We start from the raw sequence: 26,544 nt of genomic DNA, 5'->3' as shown, positions 1-26,544 counted from the left end.
CTGGTGTGTCTTAAAGAGATATCCACGTCATGAGTGAGGTGGGGTCATTCCCCATACATATGAAATATGTTGGGTGGAGAGATAGTCTCTTCACTTAGAGAACAAAGGTTACATCGTAACCAAACGTTCCTCATTTATCTGTACGTATTTGCAAGTCATTCAATTCAACTTAATGAAAATGGAGGACCCTTATTTAAACAAGTCTTGTGCTTTTTCTGGTTCTATCTTCAACTTAGCGGTTTTTGTATTGAACTGTACTTTCATATGAAATGTACCCATTCTTCATACTGTGAAATACAAATTTCAATCAGTCAATCTTCCTCTAGTTATTTTTGAGGGGCTGCCCAGCTTTGAGTGTTTGTGTAAACACAAGCATTGTGTAAACACAAACACAATGTTGGTGCGTTTGACGTTGTTTAATACAATCTGATAGGACTTTTCTGTTTGGATGTATGGGCTGTCAATGACAAATTTCACCTAGTTACCACCTTGCTGACAAAAAGGCTGCGGTGTGCAATTGCTGTGCAGCAGAAAGCAGCTATAATGACATTTATTTCCCCAAATGAAATAATTGAATAAAAAACATCATACTGTACGTTGGACATCACAGTTTTATTTAAATATAAATAAAATAATGATTGATTTATGATTGAAGGAAACTGTTTACAAAATAAATGTAATGACACCTGACTTAAAACAGCAAGTTCATTAGTTCAAAAATCATAAAGTTCAGACAGTATGTCTAGAAATGGCCTGCTCAGTCTTTCGGAACGTACAGCAATCATCAGCAAACATTAGTCTTAAGGGTTATTTAATTTAAAACACTTTTGTTTAACAGCAGCAGAGACTCATTTCCTCTGTCCTCCCACCCAAACCAAGGCTTTCGAGACAAATTTTTGATGGTTCTGTTTTGACTGAGCGTCCTTATTTAGTTGTTTGCTGTTATAGGTTAGGCATCTTCAATTCATATATTTTTGTAACCTTTTTGTTTTTTGTGTAAATAAATGGATATACAGTTTGAAGTCCTTTGTCCTGTTTGTTTATGTTGCGACCTTTACACCCCTAGAAATAAGGGTTGTGGCCCGGGCGGCTAGTGTAGCGGTCCGGGCACCTATAGGCATATCGATGTAAACGTGCACATATTGGTCGGTAATTTCATGAAACCTTCATACAAATTAAATAATGAATGAAAGCATAGATTTTCAGGTCTTTTGACCATGAATGAAATGTCACAAAGGGAAAGGGGCTTAGCAGTGCATGTTCGCCAACCTTAATGCATGTTCGGACTAACGGGACTTCGGATCTATGGGCAGTTCCCTTCACTAATTGAAACCATGCTTTCGTAAATAATGTTAGTGTGCGTTCGCTGATTTGAAATCTATATAGCTAATTTGCCTCTTACATACCTATAATACTTTGACCAACAGGTAATATTTCTAAGGTATATAGTATACATATATGATATGTCTAACATCAAGAAACGTATAGCCTTTGAGATAGATATAACTTTAGATAGATAATAGATGTGTTACTGGATTGCTTTTAGTTTAATCTGGTAGAAAAAGTGAAAATTCATTGAATTTGTGCTTCTACGTCTTGGTGTCACGTCGACCCATGATGGACTTCTTAGTGTTTCTCTCAGGTTTCAAAAGCATTATATAACACTTTGGTCCAAACAGTGACACCAAAATTCCAAAGCTAGATGCTAAAATAGCAAAAACCTCCACTACATCTGCATATTTGCCTGGAGAGCTGATATATGCTGGGATGAAGGCTATCCACACGGCACAGAAGATCAACATGCTGAAGGTGATTAACTTGGCTTCATTGAAGTTGTCTGGAAGATTCCTTGCCATGAATGCTAGGAGGAAGCTCAGGAGTGCAAGTAAACCAATATAACCTAATAACACTGCAAATCCAACTGTTGATCCCACATCACACTCATAGACTATCTTATCACTGTGGTATTGTGTGTTTTTATGAGGAGCTGGTGAGGCAGACACAAGCCAGGCTATGCAGATTGCTGCCTGGATGGAAGTAAGAGCCAGAACTGTTCCTCTCTGCTGCATAGCACCAAACCACTTCATAATGTCTGTAGCCCCAGGCTTGGAGGCCTTGAATACAGCTAAAACCACCATAGTCTTTACCAGGATACACGAGACACACAGCACAAAGCTGATCCCAAATGCTGCATGCCTCAGCTGACAAGTCCAGAGACTGGGACGGCCAATGAACAGAAGTGAGCACAAAAAACAAAGTATGAGTGAAAACAAGAGAAGGAAGCTAAGTTCAGAGTTATTGGCGCGCACCATGGGTGTGCTTCGATGATAGATGAAGATTCCCAGTACAATGGCACAGATAAGTGTGCCCAGCAATGAGATGATTGTCAAGGAGATACCAAGAGCCTCATGGTAGGAGAGGAACTCCAGGCTCTTAGGAACACAGTGGTCACGCTGGGGACTGGACCAGAAGTCCTCTGGACAACTGGTACACTCTGTAGAGTCTAACAAAGATGACAAGGTTAAAGGGACAGACAAGTACAGTATTGTCCTAAAGATACTGTACATTACTACATGGTGTAAACCAACCAGTCTCATTGCTGATCTCTCCCTCAGAACAAGCAATGCAGTCAAAGCAGCAGACAGGTTCCCCTTTCCTTCTGGCCACACGGGTTCCGGGGGAACAGCTCTCACTGCACACTGACCGAGGTGGCTACAGAGGAAATTAAGAATGATATATTTTTGTACAAACTGAATTACATTCACACTAGCTCAGCATTAGCTATAGAAAGCTGAAGTGACCTTTTTAGATTCAAAGTTCCAGAAGATTCTGTCTTCATCCAGGATGAGTTCTTCACCTGCAGAGACTAACTTCTTGACCACGCCTACATTGTGAACTTTTGTACTTCCGTCAGGGAGCCACACCCAGTTCATGACATCATAGATTGGTAAAGCATCACCATTCTCATCAAATGATACATGATCACCAAATGGTGTAGAGAAGTTGATCCTCTCCAGGTAATATACAAGCTATAGACATGGTGATGAGCAGAATTATGAAGAGCAAGTGACTATAAAAGTGTGTTTTGAGCAGCTGCTCAAAATATTACTTGCATAATGTACATAGACAAGGGAAATAGATTTTGATGTACAATGTGTACTTGAAATTATTCAGACACCACTGCATATCAGGTTTAAGGGTAATAATCACAACTGTCCACTGTGTGGAATAAACAACTAAAACTAACAATTGAATGACTACTGCATGCTCATAATTATTCCACCCCATCATGACAAGTGTCTAGTAATCTTTTGTGTACACCCTTTGGCCTTTTGCTGTTATGAACTGATCCAAATTGTATATATAGTCAGATTGGCCCAGACACCAGCCAATTCGAACCCAACTATGTAACCTGTGAAATGAGTGACATTACACCTGCCATGGCTGTATTGTCCGCAAACCGGCACAGCTGTGCCCAATAAAAGGCCCTTTTCCTGGCACACAATGCAACATGTCATGGATGGCATGGGCCAGAGCATACACAGCCTTGTACACATTGTACTCTGGCCTGAGGTCAGATACATCCAAAAGTGCAGTTTCTGCTGTTGCTAGGTCCTCTTGTCCTGTACACACCCTTCCACCAGCATCCACCCACTCTGACGGAAGGGGGGGGAAATTACACTGAAATGTGCGCTCCCAAAACCGCCTCATCTGAAGAAACACAGTGAAAACTTCAAGCATAAATTCTCTAAAGCACAAAGCTTGTGAATGAACACAAAATTGCAACTTAACCCATTTAGGACTGAGGCCGATTCTAAAAAGGCCTTCTAAATCCTGAGCTACGTTTTCATCAAATATTCATTCAAAATGACAACAAATATATATGTTGCTATATACTGTACATAGCAACAACTAACCCAAAGGGGTTTCCCGTCCTGAAAGGTATAGTTACAAAAGGGGATCCCGTACATAATGGGTTTAAAAAATTAAACAAAAGACTCACTATGTTATTTTCATGGCTGTTGTCAGGGTCAGTGTCAGGATGTATTTTTAACAAGAAGTCCTTTAGACCTGGTATCTCTCCACGACGGATGGCAATGCCCAGGGTGCCTCCCAGGTACGGCATGAAGTCTAGAGTCAGGAGCTTAGGATATGTTGTCCAGCCCTCACTGGCCATCCATTGCAGACCTGTCACATTCTGCTTTACCACCTATATGGTATATAAATCAATGCTATTGAACACCCTTCATGTCTGTGTGTTGATTCACAAAATATTGAACAAATTAAAATGAAAAGTATTAAAAAGTGCCTCTGACAAAACCAGCTAACTCCATTGGACCCTCAAACTGTCTGTCTGTCTGTCTGTCTGTCTGTCTGTCTGTCTGTCTGTCTGTCTGTCTGTCTGTCTGTCTGTCTGTCTGTCTGTCTGTCTGTCTCCACCACCTCTCCCCCTCTCATGTAAGTATCTGACAATATACAGTATAAATTCACAGTACCAACTTTGATGAGGCAGTATTGCTTTGTTTTAAAAATATAATGTTTTCTTCATTTCTTGAAAGATTATGTACATAATAATATACATATTTAGGCTATATATATATATATATATATATATATATATATATATATAATTATAATTATTCTTATTAGTGTACTATTTTCCTCCGGAGTAATCGAATAATCAAACTTCCGCTGTGATTGGCCGAGCTTTGCATAACGTTTGTAGTAGCTAATTGGCTGTTGTTGGTTACGTAAACAATCTATGTTTTACCATCTTTTATAAAGACATGAATTCCCTTGAGGGGCAGAAGACTTAGCACAGAACTTACCCTGTGGGATTAATAAAGGTCTACATTACGTAGTAAATGCGTCGGCTTGCAATCAGTGGCTTAGAATCAATAACATTGTATGAAAAGGTATTAAATACACCTGTCCAAAATGTAATGTTAATGGCCCTTTTGTCCATAACAAAACGTGACATTGTAATTTGCTGACAATATTAGTGGGAGGGGCCTATGTAAGCGACTGCGGCAACCACACTTTGCAGTGTAGTTATTATTATTATTATTATTATTATTATTATTATTATTAATTTAGAAAGTGGTTAAATTGCTTTCCCACAACCTCCTCCATGAGATGAACCATATTGCTCCCATGTTCAAATACAATGACCACACGAGCTGTGGATGTCTTCATCACAGTGACAATCCTCTGAAGTTCAGCTGGGTCATTGTCCCAGGGCAGAACCTCCATGTACGCCAGACAACCAAAACCAGACTGGGCCAGGTCAGACTGGAATGACTGGGCAGCATTTTGGCCATAGGCATCATCACGAAATAGCAGTCCTGCCCAGGTCCACCCAAAACGCTTCATAATTTGGAGCATAGCTTGGACCTGATGGATGAAGAATGGTGGGATAAGACCTGCTTAGTTTGATTATGCACATACTGTAGTGTAAAATCAGTGAATCTCCTGCGTATAACACACATTAATTTTCTTTTGATGCTGACCCTAAACCTAGCCCTTCAGCTCCAGCAGTATTATACACAAAGAAATGAGAGGCGATATGCAATATCAATAAAAAGTGATGTGTACTACTTGATACCAACAGATATTTTGTCTGTAGAAGTTCACCTGGAAGGCATCACTTGGGATTGTTCTAAAGAAAGATGGGAACTTATTCCGGTCACTCAGACAGGAGCATGTGGAAAAGTAACTTACCTGAAAATACACAAAAGATATATTCTGTAATATACCTATACAGTACTATAATTCTTTATTACACGGCTTGGTTGACATGACAGCCATGATGTAAACACACAAACAGTGGCCTTTACAGCAAAACATTGCTCTCAAAAAGGTTTTTGAAAACATTTCAGCAAGAAATAGACGGTGCAGTACCCGAAAATGGATTCTATTTGATCAATTCACTTCCTTGTTTTCCGACTGTGCTGCAGCTGGGCAGACGCCGGCCAGCGCGACACTTATGGGAATACTTTCATTACCGTAAGCAAGGAAATATGAGTCGTTTTGTTTTGTTTTGGGTCAATTTATTAATGTATGTATTAAGTAGCCGTGTAATAAGCGGGATAATGTATGGCTGAGTGGTCATTGTTTATAGATAAATCACCTTCAGGCTGATTAACCACTGACGCGACAGCTGAGGTGGTTAATCAGCCTGAAGTTGATTTATCAAAACAGCCGATCTACAAGCTCAAAACGCGTCGCAGTGCTAGACTAAAGTAATTAAAGCCGGTCATGTTTGCATGATTGGAATTATAACAGAAATGAAATGATATACTTTATCAGTATTCCAATATTAGGGCCACATTAAGTGAAGATGGGGGCCGCATATGGCCCCCGGGCCTCCAGTTGCCCATGTATGCCTTACATAATTTCCCCCTAACAAGCAGGGCACGTTAGTGGAACAGAGCAGGGTGAAACTCTACACTCACTTTCCCTGCTCAATCCCACGCTAAAATGCTCAACATCGCTCATCACCACTCAGCTTGATTTCCCTCCGCTCGGTTCACATTTTCAGTCACAAAAAAAAAAAAAAAAAGGGAAAAAGAAGGTACTGCATTGTGTGCTGCGGACACACAGAGGCAGCTTTAGCCATCAGGAGGCAGCTGGTTCAGAAACACAATGCCATATTTTGACAAACACGTATACGAACCCTTCAGCACTCACAACAAAACACACCAGCCTTCATCTGCCTTTGCAATGCATATTGCCACGCAGTGATATCACCATCGCTACACAAGGCACACACAACATTATCCTTTTTCATAAGACAACGCAATAACATAATAATAATAATAATAATATATATACGATTTATATAGCGCTTCAAGGTATCCAAAGTCGCTTTACGGAACAGAAGTAAAAACAAATGTATTAGAAAACTAGTTAAAAGGTTAAAAGGTTACATTGTATAACAATATACAATGTGGCAATCTACTGCCCCCCATGCTCCATTCAAAGTCTGCCAGCTCCACTTACATGCTCTGTAAGTAAATATTGTTTTCTTTATCAGGCTGTAGAAAGACTACACTGTTTATCATTATATTAGATTTGTAAATAAACTAAAATAGCCAAAAAGAATAGCCAATTAAAATGGTGATGGTGAAAGAAGAAAACTTACCAAGGACACTCTGTACAAACCTAATACACTAGAGATGGCAATTGAATGTGTTGAGGGAGAGTCACCCACTATTCCAAGCACTGGAGGGGAGCCAACACATCTCTCATTCAGTTGAAATTGTTCTTCTCTCCCACTGACCAATGACAAAGCTGAACGGAATGCTACTCCAAGTGTGAAACAATTATCATAGAGACTGTATCCCAGAGTCACGTTGGGTAGCAGGCTGGGGTTTCTGTTGATCTCAGTAATGGCAAAAGCCATGGTCTGGGCCATTCTGAACCCTAGAATGTGAAAGCTAACAGACACAGTTCCACAGTAACCTTGACAATTTATCTTTGTAGAACTACATCAAAATCCTATGATGCTATAGGCCTATATTAAAACAATGTTCTCTTGCTTGCTTTTTTATGTGTGATACTCACCCATAGCAAATGAGATCCTGTTGCTTGGAGGTGAAAGACAGCTCAGGAAAGGCAGAGGAGGAATGGATTTCAAACAAGCCACCCAGAATAAAGTCCCCAGCCTTGTAAATTCTGTTGAATTTAAACTGTGCCTGTAACTCACAAGAAGAGGAAGGTGAGGAAGACAAAGGAGAGAATGAAGAGAACAACATCAAGCACAAGTACACATATGGAATCAGTTGTATAACTACAGAAGCGTTCATGACTGCACCTCCTCTCCTCCTCTGCACACTTTGTCCTGTTGCTCATTTTTATACACAGTGTTAGGCCATCCCCTGAGCCAACGTATGCCATAACATCATCGATCACACCTTCAACACACATCAACACCCTAGCAAGGCAGAGGCCGAAGAAGAGGCAGGGCTTAACATACGTCAACAATGCTTTCATATCAAAGTCCTGTTATGTCAAATCAAATCAAATCAAATCAGATCAAATTAATTTATATAGCACATTTAAAAACAACTCTCATTGTACCAAAGTGCTTCAACATATCAAAAAGAGCAATACAGTACAATACAATACAGAAATATATATAATATAAGACAGTCAATGAAACAACAGGCAATTAAAGCAAAATAATATAAAATATAAAAGTGCAGGATCATGAGGGGGATTCAAAGGCTTGGGAATATAAAAAGGTTTTAAGTCGTGATTTAAAAGACTCAACGGAGGGAGCAGTCCTAACATCAAGGGGAATGATGTTCCAACGTGTAGGGGCTGCGACAGCCGCGGTCGCCCCTGAGCCTCTTTTTTGGTTTTTGGAATGTGTAAGAGACTGCATTATTCTGACCTGATAGGTCCTGATGGAGGGGGGATAGGATAGGAGGTCAGTGATGGAGGAGGGGGCCAGCCCGTTTAGGGCTTTGTAGACAAAAATGACGACGCAAAGCGGGAGTCTCCGACCCGCACGGCCTGGGTTTGTAAGGCAATCAAGTGGGGGAGCACTTGATTGCCTTACAAACCCCATCTCAGCTACAGAGCTGCGGAATCAATGTAACGCAGCTGGGAATGATATAAAGTTATCAGTAGGGGAGCCTATCAATCAGATTCTGATGCCTGTGATTTTGGAATGTTATTTTTTGGAGACAGGTATATCTTGATTCTTGGGGTTACCAGAATGCCAAAAAAACATGTCTAAAAATGTTTCTGTTGGGTTTAGCATGTTTAATTAGCATAATTAGCTAATAAATTGTCAAAAACGGAAATGGCAATAACTCTGCTTCTAGGTAACTTATAAAGGTGATCTAAGAGTCTGAGTCCATGTTTGTGATGTCCAAAAATGCATCTGTTACCATTGTGAAGTCATACAACCTTTCCTAATTAGCATAATTGCCATAAATTATGCAAAAACGAGATGAAAATCAGCAAATTGCTGCATGTTTTACTTTTAGTCAACTTTGAAAGCTTTTTACAAACTGTATGTTTACAACTCCAGGAATATTTATCATCCTATGAATAAATCATGCAACCTTTTGTCTATGTAATAATTATGTAATAATCACACCAAAACCAGAAATATATTGTTATATTATATTTCTTTGCTTTAAGTTAATTAATACTCATGATCTTTACAGACAGTGTAAGTCTGTTTGCATGTCTAGAAAATATTAGAAGCGACCTCGCACTAAAGGGCTGTATGAGCGCTGGTGCTTTGGAATGGGGGGTCAGATCAACATATCCGCCTGGGTCATGACAGACTGCTGGGCGAGTGCTGGTGCTTTGATAGGAGGTCAGTGATGTAGGAGGGGGCCAGCCCGTTTAGGGCTTTGTAGACAAAAATTACGACGCAAAGCGGGAGTCTCCGACCCGCACGGCCTGGGTTTGTAAGGCAATCAAGTGGGGGAGCACTTGATTGCCTTACAAACCCCATCTCAGCTACAGAGCTGCGGAATCAATGTAACGCAGCTGGGAATGATATAAAGTTATTGAAGGTGTGGTGTGGATTATCGTGAGATTTACTACATGGTCTAATCAGAAACCAGTATACACTCAACACTATGGCTCCTCAAGGGCTGAATGAGGATTTTGATGTCAAACCATTTCTGGGATAATTCTTTCTTTTTCTTTTTCATTCTTTTAACTTTGTGTACACAGTTCTTCTTGCCATTTTTGTTGTCGCTGTGTCCTCATTATTTTGTACTGTAATTGCAGTACCTTACTATTTTGTTGCTATTGTGTTATGGTCTCCTCTTGTAGGCAGTATTTGTATTATTTGCAATGTTTTTACTGGTTTGCAGCTTATCATTCATTTTGTCTGCACCTCTATACTTTCCTATTCTACTTGGGTTCTAAAGAGTTAGCCCTAGTGCCACTATATGCCCTTTATGCTAATTGCAGCCACATCCTTTCAGATGCGGTGGGTGTGTCTTGCTTGATTTCCCTCATTGCAATAGAGCTTGCCCATATGCTGTTGTATATAATACGCTTACTTGATGTTTTGTACTCATACCTGACAAAGACCCGTAAGGGTCGAAACGTTGTACTAAATACAAAAATCCTGGAAGCAGAGACACAGTGTGCGGACAACCCTTCCTTTTCTAATCAGAAACCAGCCAATCAGAATCAAGTATTGGGACTAACCGCGTTAGAGAATGTATTCTATACCGGACCGGCAGCCAGTGCAGAGAGGACAGGTCTCCTCCTCCTGGTGCCGTCAGGGGTCTGGCCGCCGCATTCTGCACCAGTTGGAGACGGGACAAGGATGACTGGCTAATCCCAGTGTAGAGGGCATTGCAATAATGTAACCGGGATGATTTTATACGTGAGGTGGGGGGCTCAGAGTGCGTCCACTAAGGAAAGTAGGCTTTCTAATAACACAAGCTGCCTTTGTATTGGTTAGTAGGTTGTTGTAATCTAAGTACGGGACCCTCGTCTGGGTTGACATTGACAGACAGGTAGTGTGTGCAGGCTGGGTGGTGTGTGACAATCCTGTTGAAGTATTACTTTGGTACGGCGACTGCGGCGGCGGCCGGCGGGTACCCGGGAGAACAAATTAACGAGACACGAGACAGTATCACGCTAAGGTTCACAAAGTTTATTACACAAACATGAAACATATATAGTGCTGGATCATAATGACGTAACAATAAGATATGAGACAGAAGAACGTGCCTACTGCAGCAAGGCTGACCTTGCTGTCGCCTAGATGTCTCTCGTAGCCTATCTATAAAGAATGCTACAGTACCGGCAGTACACAATACATATCAAGTACACTGTATCTCAAGTTCAAGTACATAGACTAAGATGTACTGTGCATGGGCTAATATCACAACAAGTAGGTAAAACGTTCTTTATATTTACGCAACAGAGGAGAGGCTGGTCTGCATTTCAATCGAAGAAGGAAGACAACAGTCCCATAGCATTAATGCAATGGCAGCAAAGTGCATTAGGGCTATGGACCAGAGCTAATGGTTGTCACAGTGTGTTGTCTGCCCTGTTGTATAACTGTTTACTGTTTTTGAGTGTTGCTCAAAAAAGCCTATGCCTTGCCCTTGGTGTCTGTGAGTTTGAGACCTCTGTGAGTCTTGTGCTTTTTCTGGTTCTATCTTCAACTTAGCGGTTTTTGTATTGAACTATACTTTCATTTGAAATGTACCCATTCTTCATACTGTCAATCTTCCTCTAGTTATTTTTGAGGGGCTGCCCAGCTTTGAGTGTTTGTGTAAACACAAGCATTGTGTAAACACAAACACAATGTTGGTGCGTTTGATGTTGTTTAATACAATCAGATAGGACTTTTCTGTTTGGATGTATGGGCTGTCAATGGCAAATTTCACCTAGTTACCACCTTGCTGACAAAAAGGCTGCGGTGTGCAATTGCTGTGCAGCAGAAAGCAGCTATAATTACATTTATTTCCCCAAATGAAATATTGAATAAAAAACATCATACTGTACGTTGGACATCACAGTTTTATTTAAATATAAATAAAATAATGATTGATTTATGATTGAAGGAAACTGTTTACAAAATAAATGTAATGACACCTGACTTAAACCCGCAAGTTCATTAGTTCAAAAATCATAAAGTTCAGACAGTATGTCTAGAAATGGCCCGCTCAGTCTTTCGGAACGTACAGCAATCATCAGCAAACATTAGTCTTAAGGGTTATTTAATTTAAAACACTTTTGTGTTTTAAATTACAGCAGCAGAGACTCATTTCCTCTGTCCTCCCACCCAAACCAAGCCTTTAGAGACACATTTTTGATGATTCTGTTTTGACTGAACGTCCTTATTTAGTTGTTTGCTGTTATAGGTTAGGCATCTTCAATTCATATATTTTTGTAACCTTTTTATTTGTTTTTTTGTGTAAATAAATGGATATACAGTTTTAAGACCTTTGTCCTGTTTGTTTATGTTGCGACCTTTACACCCCTAGAAATAAGGGTCGTGGCCCGGGCGGCTAGTGTAGCGGTCCGGGCACCTATAGGCTGCTAAGCCAGCCTGAAGGTGTGCCACGGGTTCGACTCCCGATCTCGACGACCTTTGCCGAGTCACCCCACCATCTCTCTCCCCATTTCCTATCACCATACTGTACACTATCCAATAAAGGCAGAAAAAAAGCCCAAAAATATATCTTAAAAAAAAGAAATAAGGGTCGTAACAGTGGGGGGAAAGGTATATCGATGTAAACGTGCACATATTGGTCGGTAATTTCATGAAACCTTCATACAAATTAAATAATGAATGAAAGCATAGATTTTCAGGCATTTTGACCATGAATGAAATGTCACAAAGGGAAAGGGGCTTAGCAGTGCATGTTCGCCAACCTTAATGCATGTTCGGACTAACGGGACTTCGGATCTATGGGCAGTTCCCTTCACTAATTGAAACCATGCTTTCGTAAATAATGTTAGTGTGCGTTCGCTGATTTGAAATCTATATAGCTAATTTGCCTCTTACATACCTATAATACTTTGACAGGTAATATTTCTAAGGTATATAGTATACATAGGTCTAACATCAACAGACGTATAGCCTTTGAGATAGATATAACTTTAGATAGATAATAGATGTGTTACTGGATTGCTTTTAGTTTAATCTGGTAGAAAAAGTGAAAATTCATTGAATTCGTGCTTCTACGTCTTGGTGTCACGTCGACCCATGATGGACTTCTTAGTGTTTCTCTCAGGTTTCAAAAGCATTATATAACACTTTGGTCCAAACAGTGACACCAAAATTCCAAAGCTAGATGCTAAAATAGCAAAAACCTCCACTACATCTGCATATTTGCCTGGAGAGCTGATATATGCTGGGATGAAGGCTATCCACACGGCACAGAAGATCAACATGCTGAAGGTGATTAACTTGGCTTCATTGAAGTTGTCTGGAAGATTCCTTGCCATGAATGCTAGGAGGAAGCTCAGGAGTGCAAGTAAACCAATATAACCTAATAACACTGCAAATCCAACTGTTGATCCCACATCACACTCATAGACTATCTTATCACTGTGGTATTGTGTGTTTTTATGAGGAGCTGGTGAGGCAGACACAAGCCAGGCTATGCAGATTGCTGCCTGGATGGAAGTAAGAGCCAGAACTGTTCCTCTCTGCTGCATAGCACCAAACCACTTCATAATGTCTGTAGCCCCAGGCTTGGAGGCCTTGAATACAGCTAAAACCACCATAGTCTTTACCAGGATACACGAGACACACAGCACAAAGCTGATCCCAAATGCTGCATGCCTCAGCTGGCAAGTCCAGAGACTGGGACGGCCAATGAACAGAAGTGAGCACAAAAAACAAAGTATGAGTGAAAACAAGAGAAGGAAGCTAAGTTCAGAGTTATTGGCGCGCACCATGGGTGTGATTCGATGATAGATGAAGATTCCCAGTACAATGGCACAGATAAGTGTGCCCAGCAATGAGATGATTGTCAAGGAGATACCAAGAGCCTCATGGTAGGAGAGGAACTCCAGGCTCTTAGGAACACAGTGGTCACGCTGGGGACTGGACCAGAAGTCCTCTGGACAACTGGTACACTCTGTAGAGTCTAACAAAGATGACAAGGTTAAAGGGACAGACAAGTACAGTATTGTCCTAAAGATACTGTACATTACTACATGGTGTAAACCAACCAGTCTCATTGCTGATCTCTCCCTCAGAACAAGCAATGCAGTCAAAGCAGCAGACAGGTTCCCCTTTCCTTCTGGCCACACGGGTTCCGGGGGAACAGCTCTCACTGCACACTGACCGAGGTGGCTACAGAGGAAATTAAGAATGATATATTTTTGTACAAACTGAATTACATTCACACTAGCTCAGCATTAGCTATAGAAAGCTGAAGTGACCTTTTTAGATTCAAAGTTCCAGAATATTCTGTCTTCATCCAGGATGAGTTCTTCACCTGCAGAGACTAACTTCTTGACCACGCCTACATTGTGAACTTTTGTACTTCCGTCAGGGAGCCACACCCAGTTCATGACATCATAGATTGGTAAAGCATCACCATTCTCATCAAATGATACATGATCACCAAATGGTGTAGAGAAGTTGATCCTTTCCAGGTAATAGACAAGCTAGACATGGTGATGAGCAGAATTATGAAGAGCAAGTGACTATAAAAGTGTGTTTTGAGCAGCTGCTCAAAATATTACTTGCACAATGTACATAGACAAGGGAAATAGATTTTGATGTACAATTTGTACTTGAAATTATTCAGACACCACTGCATATCAGGTTTAAGGGTAATAATCACAACTGTCCACTGTGTGGAATAAACAACTAAAACTAACAATTGAATGACTACTGCATGCTCATAATTATTCCGCCCCATCATGACAAGTGTCTTTAGTAATCTTTTGTGTACACCCTTTGGCCTTTTGCTGTTATGAACTGATCCAAATTGTGTATATATAGTCAGATTGGCCCAGACACCAGCCAATTTGAACCCAACTAGAAACATATGTAACCTGTGAAATGAGTGACAGTACACCTGCCATGGCTGTATTGTCCGCAAACCGGCACAGCTGTGCCCAATAAAAGGCCCTTTTCCTGGCACACATTGCAACATGTCATGGATGGCATGGGCCAGAGCATACACAGCCTTGTAAACATTGTACTCTGGCCTGAGGTCAGATACATCCAAAAGTGCAGTTTCTGCTGTTGCTAGGTCCTCTTGTCCTGTACACACCCTTCCACCAGCATCCACCCACTCTGACGGAAGGGGGGGGAAATTACACTGAAATGTGCGCTCCCAAAACCGCCTCATCTGAAGAAACACAGTGAAAACTTAAAGCATAAATTCTCTAAAGCACAAAGCTTGTGAATGAACACAAAATTGCAACTTAACCCATTTAGGACTGAGGCCGATTCTAAAAAGGCCTTCTAAATCCTGAGCTACGTTTTCATCAAAATGACAACAAATATATATGTTTCTATATACTGTACATAGCAACAACTAACCCAAAGGGGTTTCCCGTCCTGAAAGGTATAGTTACAAAAGGGGATCCCGTACATAATGGGTTTAAAAAATGAAACAAAAGACTCACTATGATATTTTCATGGCTGTTGTCAGGGTCAGTGTCAGGATGTATTTTTAACAAGAAGTCCTTTAGACCTGGTATCTCTCCACGACGGATGGCAATGCCCAGGGTGCCTCCCAGGTACGGCATGAAGTCTAGAGTCAGGAGCTTAGTATATGTTGTCCAGCCCTCACTGGCCATCCATTGCAGACCTGTCACATTCTGCTTTACCACCTATATGGTATATAAATCAATGCTATTGGACACCCTTCATGTCTGTGTGTTGATTCACAAAATAAGTATTAAAAAGTGCCTCTGACAAAACCAGCTAACTCCATTGGACCCTCAAACTGTCTGTCTGTCTGTCTGTCTGTCTGTCTGTCTGTCTGTCTGTCTGTCTGTCTGTCTGTCTGTCTGTCTGTCTGTCTGTCTGTCTCCACCACCTCTCCCCCTCTCATGTAAGTATCTGACAATATACAGTATAAATTCACAGTACCAACTTTGATGAGGCAGTATTGCTTTGTTTTAAAAATATAATGTTTTCTTAATTTCTTGAAAGATTATATACATAATAATATACATATTTAGGCTATATATATATATATATATATATATATATATATATATATATATATATATATATATAATAATAATAATTATTATTATTATTATTAGTGTGGTTGCCCAAAGAGCAACCAGACTATTTTTTCCTCCGGAGTAATCGAATAATCAAACTTCCGCTGTGATTGGCCGAGATTTGAATACCGTTGTAGCAGCTAATTGGCTGTTGTTGGTTACGTAACCAATCTATGTTTTACAATTGTTTATAACTATAGTCTGGTTGCCCTTTGGGCAAACAGACTATTCCGGAGTAATCTAACTTCCGCTGTGATTGGCCGAGCTTTGCATAACGTTTGTAGTAGCTAATTGGCTGTTGTTGGTTACGTAACCAATCTATGTTTTACCATCGTTTATAAAGACATGAATTCCCTTGAGGGGCAGAAGACTTAGCACAGAACTTACCCTGTGGAATTAATAAAGGTCTACATTACGTAGTAAATGCGTCGGCTTGGAGTTGTTATTGGTGACTCCTGTAGGACTACACCGTACAATGCAATCAGTGGCTTAGAATCAATAACCTTGTATGAAAAGGTATTAAATACACCTGTCCAAAATGTAATTTTTAATGGCCCTTTTGTCCATAACAAAACGTGACATTGTAATTGGCTGACAATATTAGTGGGAGGGGCCTATGTAACCACACTTTGCAATTTTTCAAAAGACCTTTCTAGTTATTATTATTATTATTATTATTATTTTAATTTATTTAGAAAGTGGTTAAATTGCTTTCCCACAACCTCCTCCATGAGATGAACCATATTGCTCCCATATTCAAATACAATGACCACACGAGCTGTGGATGTCTTCATCACAGTGACAATCCTCTGAAGTTCAGCTGGGTCGTTGTCCCTGGGCAGAACCTCCACGTACGCCAGACAACCAAAACCAGACTGGGCCAGGTCAGACTGGAATGACTGGGCAGCATTTCGGCCATAGGCATCATCACGAAATAGCAGTCCTGCCCAGGTCCACCCAAAACGCTTCATAATTTGGAGCATAGCTTGGACCTGATGGATGAAGAATGGTGGGATAAGACCTGCTTAGTTTGATTATGCACATACTGTAGTGTAAAATCAGTGAATCTCCTGCGTATAACCCACATTAATTTTCTTTTGATGCTGACCCTAAACCTAACCCTTCAGCTCCAGCAGTATTATACACAAAGAAATGAGAGGTGATATGCAATATCAATAAAAAGTGATGTGTACTACTTGATACCAACAGATATTTTGTCTGTAGAAGTTCACCTGGAAGGCATCACTTGGGATTGTTCTAAAGAAAGATGGGAACTTATTCCGGTCACTCAGACAGGAGCATGTGGAAAAGTAACTTACCTGAAAATACACAAAAGATATATTCTGTAATATACCTATACGGTACTATAATTCTTTATTACACGGCTTGGTTGAATGCTTGATTCTGATTGGTCAATCGCCAAATTCATCGGTCTGTTATTTCTGGATAATGACTGCTCCGCTCTATAACACACCGATGCCAAAACAAACCCTCGGAGTACCTGCTGTGCTCCGCTGATTTACTGCTGTTTCCAACATGACAGCCATGATGTAAACACACACACAGTGGCCTTTACAGCAAAACATTGCTCTCAAAAAGGTTTTTGAAAACATTTCAGCGAGAAATAGACGGTAAATGGATTCTATTTGATCAATTCACTTCCTTGTTTTCCGACTGTGCTGCAGCTGGGCAGACGCCGGCCAGCGCGACACTTATGGGAATACTTTCATTGCCGTAAGCAAGGAAATATGAGTCGTTTTGTTTTGTTTTGGGTCAATTTATTAATTTATGTATTAAGTAGCCGTGTAATAAGCGGGGTAATGTATGGCTGAGTGGTCATTGTTTATAGATAAATCACCTTCAGGCTGATTAACCACTGACGCGACAGCGGAGGTGGTTAATCAGCCTGAAGGTGATTTATCAAAACAGCCGATCTACAAGCTCAAAACGCGTCGCAGTGCGACGTGTTTTGAGCTTGTAGATCAGCTATTTTTGCTATAGTTTCATTTAAATCCTGAATATTGTTTTTGCTATTTTGGAATTGGAATCCTGAAAGATATGTTAGACTAAAGTAATTAAAGCCGGTCATGTTTGCATGATTGGAATTATAACAGAAATTAAATGATATACTTTATCAGTATTCCAATATTAGGGCCACATTAAGTGAAGATGGGGGCCGCATATGGCCCCCGGGCCGCCAGTTGCCCATGTATGCCTTACATAATTTCCCCCTAACAAGCAGAGCACGTTAGTGGAACAGAGCAGGGTGAAACTCTACACTCACTTTCCCTGCTCAATCCCACGCTAAAATGCTCGACATCGCTCACCACCACTCAGCTTGATTTCCCTCCGCTCGGTTCACATTTTCAATCACAAAAAAAAAAAAAAAAAGGGAAAAAGAAGGGACTGCATTGTGTGCTGCGAACACACAGAGGCAGCTTTAGCCATCAGGAGGCAGCTGGTTCAGAAACACAATGCCATCTTTTGACAAACACGTATACGAACCCTTCAGCACTCACAACAAAATAGCACTATAGCCTTGCGTAGCCAGCCTTCATCTGCCTTTGCAATGCATATTGCCACGCAGTGATATCACCATCGCTACACAAGGCTAAAAACACACACCATGCAAGGTTTGTTAAAACTTGCATGGTGTGTTGTTAACCCCTAATCAATCATTAGGTTATACTTTGTTACGAAAAACATTATCACAAACACAAACATTATCCTTTTTCATAAGACAACGCAATAACATAATAATAATAATATATATACGATTTATATAGCGCTTCAAGGTATCCAAAGTCGCTTTACAGAACAGAAGTAAAAACAAATGTATTAGAAAACTAGTTAAAAGGTTAAAAGGTTACATTGTATAACAATATACAATGTGGCAATCTACTGCCCCCCATGCTCCATTCAAAGTCTGCCAGCTCCACTTACATGCTCTGTAAGTAAATATTGTTTTCTTTATCAGGCTGTAGAAAGACTACACTGTTTATCATTATATTAGATTTGTAAATAAACTAAAATAGCCAAAAATAATAGCCAATTAAAATGGTGATGGTGAAAGAAGAAAACTTACCAAGGACACTCTGTACAAACCTAATACACTAGAGATGGCAATAGAATGTGTTGAGGACTCTTCACCCACTATTCCAAGCACTGGAGGGGAGCCAACACAGCTCTCATTCAGTTGAAATTGTTCTTCTCTCCCACTGACCAATGACAAACCTGAACGGAATGCTACTCCAAGTGTGAGACAGTTATCATAGAGACTGTATCCCAGAGTCACGTTGGGTAGCAGGCTGGGGTTTCTGTTGATCTCAGTAATGGCAAAAGCCATGGTCTGGGCCCTTCTGAACCCGGGAATGTCAAATCTAACAGACAAAGTTCCACAGTAACCTTGACAATTTATCTTTGTAGAACTACAACAAATAATACTATGATGCTATAGGCCTATATTAAAACAATGTTCTCTTGCTTGCTTTTTTATGTGTGATACTCACCCATAGCAAATGGGATCCTGTTGCTTGGAGGTGAAAGACAGCTCAGGGAAGGCAGAGTAGGAATGGATTGCAAACAAGCCACCCAGAATAAAGTCCCCAGCCTTGTAAATTCTGTTGAATTTAAACTGTGCCTGTAACTCACAAGAAGAGGAAGGGGAGGAAGACAAAGGAGAGAATGAAGAGAACAACATCAAGCACAAGTACACATATGGAATCAGTTGTATAACTACAGAAGCGTTCATGACTGCACCTCCTCTCCTCCTCTGCACACTTTGTCCTGTTGCTAATTTTTATACACAGTGTTAGGCCATCCCCTGAGCCAACGTATGCCATAACATCATCGATCACACCTTCAACACACATCAACACCCTAGCAAGGCAGAGGCCGAAGAAGAGGCAGGGCTTAACATACGTCAACAATGCTTTCATATCAAAGTCCTGTTATGTCAAATCAAATCAAATCAAATCAAATCAGATCAAATTAATTTATATAGCACATTTAAAAACAACTCTCATTGTACCAAAGTGCTTCAACATATCAAAAAGAGCAATACAGTACAATACAATACAGTAAAATACAATGCAGAAATATATATAATATAAGACAGTCAATGAAACAACAGGCAAATTAAGCAAAATAATATAAATAAAATATAAAAGTGCAGGATCATGAGGGGGATTCAAAGGCTTGTGAATATAAAAAGGTTTTAAGTCGTGATTTAAAAGACTCAACGGAGGGAGCAGTCCTAACAGCAAGGGGAATGATGTTCCAAAGTGTAGGGGCTGCGACAGCCGCGGTCGCCCTGAGCCTCTTTTTTGGTTTTTGGAATGTGTAAGAGACTGCATTCTTCCGGTCCTGATGGAGGGGGGATAGGATAGGAGGTCAGTGATGTAGGAGGGGGCCAGCCCGTTTAGGGCTTTGTAGACAAAAATTAGGGTTTTGATGAAGCAATAGGAGGCTCTCTCTTACCCGGTATTTTATAATGGCTGAGAGGCGTAGTGAGACACGACGCAAATCGGGAGTCTCCGGCCCGACGGCCTGGGTTTGTAAGGCAATCAAGTGGGGGAGCACTTGATTGCCTTACAAACCCCATCTCAGCTACAGAGCTGTGGAATCAATGTAACGCAGCTGGGAATGATATGAAGTTATTAGTAGGGGAGCCTATCAATCAGATTCTGATGCCTGTGATTTTGGAATGTTATTTTTTGGAGACAGGTATATCTTGATTCTTGGGGTTACCAGAATGCCAAAAAAACATGTCTAAAAATGTTTCTGTTGGGTTTAGCATGTTTAATTAGCATAATTAGCTAATACATTGTCAAAAACGGAAATGGCAATAACTTTGATTCTAGGTAACTTATAAAGGTGATCTAAGAGTCTGAGTCCATGTTTGTGATGTCCAGACATTCATCTGTTACCATTGTGAAGTCATACAACCTTTCCTAATTAGCATAATTGCCATAAATTATGCAAAAACGAGGTGAACATCAGCAAATTGCTGCATGTTTTACTTTTGTCCGGAATGTCAGAACAGGTCAGCTCCATACAGTATATGGAGATCTAAGGGTTTGAGGTACAGTTGCTTGCCAATATTGATGACATCAGGGATCTCCAATTCTCCATCCCTGATGTCACGTGATGTCATGAGGCATGACCAACCAAACAACTGACTGACGAGAAATACATAATTTCATAGCCTAGTAAAGGCCACCTGCAGTCGCAATAAAGAACAATATGGGAAATGGTAGGCCTGGGCCGTGGCTCAGCGGTCCATGCACCTTGGCTGGTAATCCAGTCTGGCAGTGTGCCGCGGGTTCGACTCCTGATCCCGACGGCCCTTACTGCATGTCTTCCCCCCATCTCTCTCCCCTATTTCCTGTCAGCCTACTGTCTGTCCCTCCATACATAAAAAATAAATAAATATATAAAATAAAGGCGAATATGGGAAATGGTCACAGAATTATCAGATTGTTTATTCTAATATTTACAGAAAGTTTTGAAAATTGAAGGGTCTCCATCTTCGTCATCGTCAATCCCCAACAGATGTGCCTTGCTTACATTACCACACACCTCTAATCATCTGCGGTGCAACATTTGAACTGCATGCACATCTCAGAGCAGTTCAAATTTTGAGATCGATAAGAACAATGTGATATGCACTCGGATTTCTTGCAGACACATTTGATCAGTTGGGTAATGGTGGCTGGGGCATGGGTATCCCACCAGTTTATCTCCCTCAGCCTCCCATCCATATTCAGTTGCTGGTGGCATCTGTGGGTTAGGTACGTGCTGCGTCAGAACTGAGCCTTTTTGTAGCTCATAGAGTATATAGCAACTGCAGATACCACCTCCACAGGACACCTGTTTAGACCTGGCCAACAGGTTAAATTCCCTTGCCAGCAAAATGGCCTGTCTGGTCAGCTGCAGAGACGGCATGGAACCCTGGTAAGGCTGAAGTCCTCGTTTTACCCAGTGCCTGCACTACTGGCTCCAGCGATGATACGTTTTTTGTTCCACACACCGGTGATGAAATAGGTGTCCTTGCACAGCTGATGGTACCGTCGTATTGTAAGAACAAATACATCAGTGTCAGGGGACTCACTGTAGAGCTGTGTTGCCCCTCTTCGGACAGCATCCAGGCTGTGCAGGATTATCCTTGTATCAGCCTCTTCCTGTACACTGTGGAGATGTTTTACATCGATAGAGTTTGAGTGGACAGCCTGCCTTGACGTGATTATTAAAACATTGGGTTTCACCTGGAAGTGTTGGAGGGCTTTCTTAGCAAGATAAGACAGTCAGCTCATCTTTGGTGCTGATACCAGAAAGAACTGTTTTTCTGACACCTCCCCTATCGGTGTGTTGTCTTCCACATGATAAGTGGTATGGGCTTGCCACCCTGGCGTCGGTCAAATACTACATGGATCTCACTATGTTCTTTGGTCTTCCTGTCCAGTGTGGCTATGAAGTGGTCAGCTTACTGGGAACAAGTATTGATCCATGGTGGCTTTCCCATTGCCTGTACCAATGCCATTCCATCTATGACAGTTACACTCTTAGCTGGAAGGGGGCAACTGTCAAAAAAGATTGAAGCATTTGTTTGCCAGCTGTACGAGCCCGGTACAAATCCTGTGGATGTTGGTGAGCTCAGGTGGAGGTTATTCACAAATAAACAATTAGAAGCCGAGAAGCTGCCACCTACACAAGCAGCATTAAATCAAGCCATTACCCATGCATATTATCAGGCAATGGTATGGGATCAGGACCACGTACCTAACCCACAGATGCCACCAGCAACTGAACATGGATGGGAGGCTGAGGGAGATCAATTGGTGCCAGTCACAACATGGGATACCCACGCCCCAGCCACCATTACCCAACTGATCAAATGTGTCTGCAAGAAATCCCAGTGCATATCACATTGTACTTGTCGATCTCAAAATTTGAACTGCTCTGAGATGTGCATGTGTGGGGCAGATGATTAGAGGTGTGTGGTAATGTAAACAAGGCACATCTGTTGGGGATTGACGATGACGACGACACAGATGGAGACCCTTCAATTAAATGTGTTTTCAAAACTTTCTGTAAATATTAGAATAAACAATGTGATAATTCTGTAGTTTTGCAGTTTAGTTTAGTTTATTTGATCATCCTTCAGTTTCAAATACAATATTTAAAGGCAATGAATGGAAGCTGTTACAAAAACAAAACAAAACATGAAGATGATCAAAAGGAATAGGCTATCCTACCTGCCTATCCTACTTACAGCAGAACATGATTCGTAATACTCATTACATTAACGATAACAAAACAAAAGTCAGATACGAGAATTCCACCCTACACCAAACCCACCCCCGTGTCACCGTTGTTATTATCCTCATTTACATTACCCTCATTACAAATGATCATTATCATTTATGTTGTTGCTGAGTAATGTCATTTTTGTTCACATTTTTAATGTTAACATAATTACAATAATATAAATTAATTAATTATTAATAATGACAGCGCTAATGACTATCAATACTACCATCACTATCAATACCTGTACAAAATGTATCAGTTGATCATACAATAACGTCATCATCCACAATATACGTAATTTCACTATGGTATGCTGTATTTGGCCAAAAGGATTCGCTTGAGCAATTGTTTAAATTTTGAAAAGTTACTACTGTGTCTGACTTCCTCTGGTAGGCCATTCCAGATCTTAACCCCTCGGACAGAGATAAACATACTCTTCCGAGTGGTCTTGGCACTGGGTTGTTGGAAATGTAAGTCTCCTCTCAACTCATACCCCCCTTCCTTATCCTTGAAATACGACAAGATAGTCTTGGGAATTAGTCATTTTTTTACTTTATAAATGATAAGAGCTGTTTTAAGTTCAACTAAATCAATAAACTTCAATGTATTTGACCTTAAAAACAGTTTGTTAGTATGATCATAATACCCTACCTTATGCACTATTCAAATGGCTCTCTTTTGTATTATGACAAGTGGCTGGAGGTTTCCTTTGTAAGTATTTCCCCAGACCTCCACACAATAAGATAGATATGGTAATATCAGCGTATTGTATAATGTGAGCAGTGACTTATAATTTAATAAATACCTTGTTTTGCCTAGAACACCAACACTTCTTGCTATTTTGGACCGGATATAATTTATATGGGGTTTCCAGGTGAATTTGTGGTCAATTATTACACTCCTAAAAAGGTGTGACCAAGCTGTGACCATTTCTCATATTGTTCTTCATTATATATATATATATATATATATATATATATATATATATATATATATATATATATATAAAGCTAATAAGGAAAGGTTGCATATCCTAGTTATGGAAAGAGAATATTTTCTAGACATGCAAACAAACTTACACTGTCTGTAAGATCACATTTATTAATTAACTTAAAGCAACGAAATATAGCTATTTCTGGTTTTGGTGTGATTATTACATAATTATGCTAATTAGGAAAGGTTGTAGGACTTCACAATGGTAACAGATGAATTTCTGGACATCACAAACATGGACTTAGACTCTTAGATCACCTTTATAAGTTACTTAGAAGCAAAGTTATTGCCATTTCCTGGGCAATTAATTAGCTAATTATGCTAATTAAACATGCTAAACCTGACATAAAAAAATGGAGACATGTTTTTTTGGCATTCTGGTAACCCCAAGAATCAAGATATACCTGTCTCCAAAAATTAACATTCCAAAATCACGGAAAGTGATAGGCTCCCCTACTATATTGAAGGTGTGGATTATCGTGAGATTTACTACATGGTCTAATCAGAAACCAGTATACACTCAACACTATGGCTCCTCAAGGGCTGAATGAGGAATTTGATGTCAAACCATTTCTGGGATAATTATTTATTTTTCTTTTTCATTCTTTTAACTTTGTGTACACTGTTGTTCTTGCCATTTTTGTTGTCCTTATGCTGTGTCCTCATTATTTTGTACTGTAATTGCAGTACCTTACTATTTTGTTTCTATTGTGTTTCAGATGCGGTGGGTGTGCCTGATTTCCCTCATTGCAATAGAGCTTGTTCCTTGTTGACCTGCCCATATGCTGTTGTATATAATACGCCTACTTGATGTTTTGTACTCATACCTGCGAAGACCCGTAAGGGTCGAAACGTTGTACTAAATAAAAAAATCCTGGGAGCAGAGACACAGTGTGCGGACAACCCTTCCTTTTTCTAATCAGAAACCAGCCAATCAGAATCAAGTATTGGGACTAACTGCTGTAGCCAGTGCAGAGAGGACAGGTCTCCTCCTCCTGGTGCCGTCAGGGGTCTGGCCGCCGCATTCTGCACCAGTTGGAGACGGGACAAGGATGACTGGCTAATCCCAGTGTAGAGGGCATTGCAATAATGTAACCGGGATGATTTTATACGTGAGGTGGGGGGCTCAGAGTGCGTCCACTAAGGAAAGTAGGCTTTCTAATAACACAAGCCGCCTTTGTATTGGTTAGTAGGTAAAACGTTCTTTATATTTCCGCAACAGAGGAGAGGCTGGTCTGCATTTCATGCGAAGAAGCATGAAATGCCATAGCATTAATGCAATGGCAGCAAAGTGCATTAGGGCTATGGATCAGAGCTAGATGGTTGTCACAGTGTGTTGTCTGCCCTGCTGTATAACTGTTTACTGTTTTTGAGTGTTGCTCAAAAAAGCCTATGCCTTGCCCTTGGTGTCTGTGAGTTTGAGACCTCTGTGACAGAATAAACCCCTACTCAGGAGGAATTATGCAGTGTCAATCAATCAATCAATCAATCAATCAATCAATCAATCAATCAATCAGATACACATGACTTCAAAGATTAATAAACATATTTGATCCAGACAGTTGATCAACTGTCCTCTGTTCTCTATCGTATCGAGACTATCTCTCCACCCAACATATTTCATATGTATGGGGAATGACCCCACCTCACTCGTGACGTGGATATCTCTTTAAGACACACCAGTTGTACTGGCACGCACGGGTATATAAGGCCCAGGTGTGCGTGATTACACTGATTTTTTGATCTCCACCGAGCAGTCCAAGACGTGGTCTCCTCGACAGAAGTGCAGAGCAAGTTATCAACAGTAACTGCATTTTTTAGACATTTTGAAAAGCAACTACTCACGAGTTCTGGCAGCCGGATTAAATGTACTGCAGGATGCAGGTTAGAGAGCTGGCGTGGTTCGCCCCTCTCGGGATTGCTGTCACACAGCTCGTTTGTAGGTATGTAGAACAAACAAATGAAGGAATCCGACGGCCATATAACACACTATACAGGGGTATTGCTGGCGGGGCGCCAGTTTACGCTCCTGTGGTGTAGCCTGTCTGTCGACCTGTGTACAGGGACACAGACAGGACCAGTGGCCCGGTAACCCTTAAAGGCAGCGGAATAATAGCACTATACGGTTGTATCACTGGCGTGGCGTCAGTTAACGCATCCGTGCTGCATATTCCGTGGGCTGGAGTGGACCTGCGATTGGCGCAGCAAAACAACAGCCCTGCCAGGCTTAGCATTTAACACAGCACTCTATACACTGTATAGTATACATAGGCGTATTGTCGCTGGGGCTACTTCCGCGTCTGTAGGGCTGTGTTTTTTGCTTCGCCTCGTGAGAGAGAGCTCCCTGGGTTGTATTGCGGCAAAAAACGTTCACGCACTCCGGTGTAGACTGCGTGGTAGAACCCGTGCGGACGGGGGAAGCCACGTAGCAAGCTTACCCTCCGAATTGAGCAAAAGAAAAAAGTCCACACTAACAGTGTGGATGACTGACACGCAGGGAATCCCGTGTGACGTCACGGAGCAAGCTATCAGCGC

The 26,544-nt window shown here is 40.8% G+C and overlaps 2 protein-coding genes across 2 annotated transcripts; both read right to left on the bottom strand.

The window, feature by feature from the left end:
• Window positions 1-1,589: 1,589 nt before the first annotated feature.
• On the bottom strand, window positions 1,590-11,511 carry LOC306913264 (extracellular calcium-sensing receptor-like; the record flags this gene model as incomplete). Its single annotated transcript, XM_079489855.1, has 11 exons — window positions 1,590-2,503; window positions 2,589-2,712; window positions 2,802-3,029; window positions 3,436-3,711; window positions 4,004-4,210; window positions 5,125-5,394; window positions 5,635-5,721; window positions 7,145-7,439; window positions 7,567-7,697; window positions 10,218-10,283; window positions 11,503-11,511. 11 exons carry the CDS (start codon window positions 11,509-11,511, stop codon window positions 1,590-1,592), a joined length of 2,607 nt encoding a protein of 868 aa, XP_079345981.1.
• A 1,173-nt stretch (window positions 11,512-12,684) lies between these two features.
• LOC306913263 (extracellular calcium-sensing receptor-like) lies at window positions 12,685-19,405 on the bottom strand (the record flags this gene model as incomplete). Its single annotated transcript, XM_079489854.1, has 9 exons — window positions 12,685-13,598; window positions 13,684-13,807; window positions 13,897-14,124; window positions 14,541-14,816; window positions 15,097-15,303; window positions 16,428-16,697; window positions 16,938-17,024; window positions 18,791-19,085; window positions 19,215-19,405. The coding sequence occupies 9 exons, from the start codon at window positions 19,403-19,405 to the stop codon at window positions 12,685-12,687; spliced, it is 2,592 nt and encodes an 863-aa protein (XP_079345980.1).
• Window positions 19,406-26,544: the final 7,139 nt, after the last annotated feature.

This window comes from Electrona antarctica (genome assembly GCF_951216825.1).
Source record: "Electrona antarctica genome assembly, chromosome: 20".
Classification (NCBI taxonomy): Eukaryota; Metazoa; Chordata; class Actinopteri; order Myctophiformes; family Myctophidae; genus Electrona; species Electrona antarctica.
This window is presented reverse-complemented; position numbering and strand designations above follow the sequence as displayed.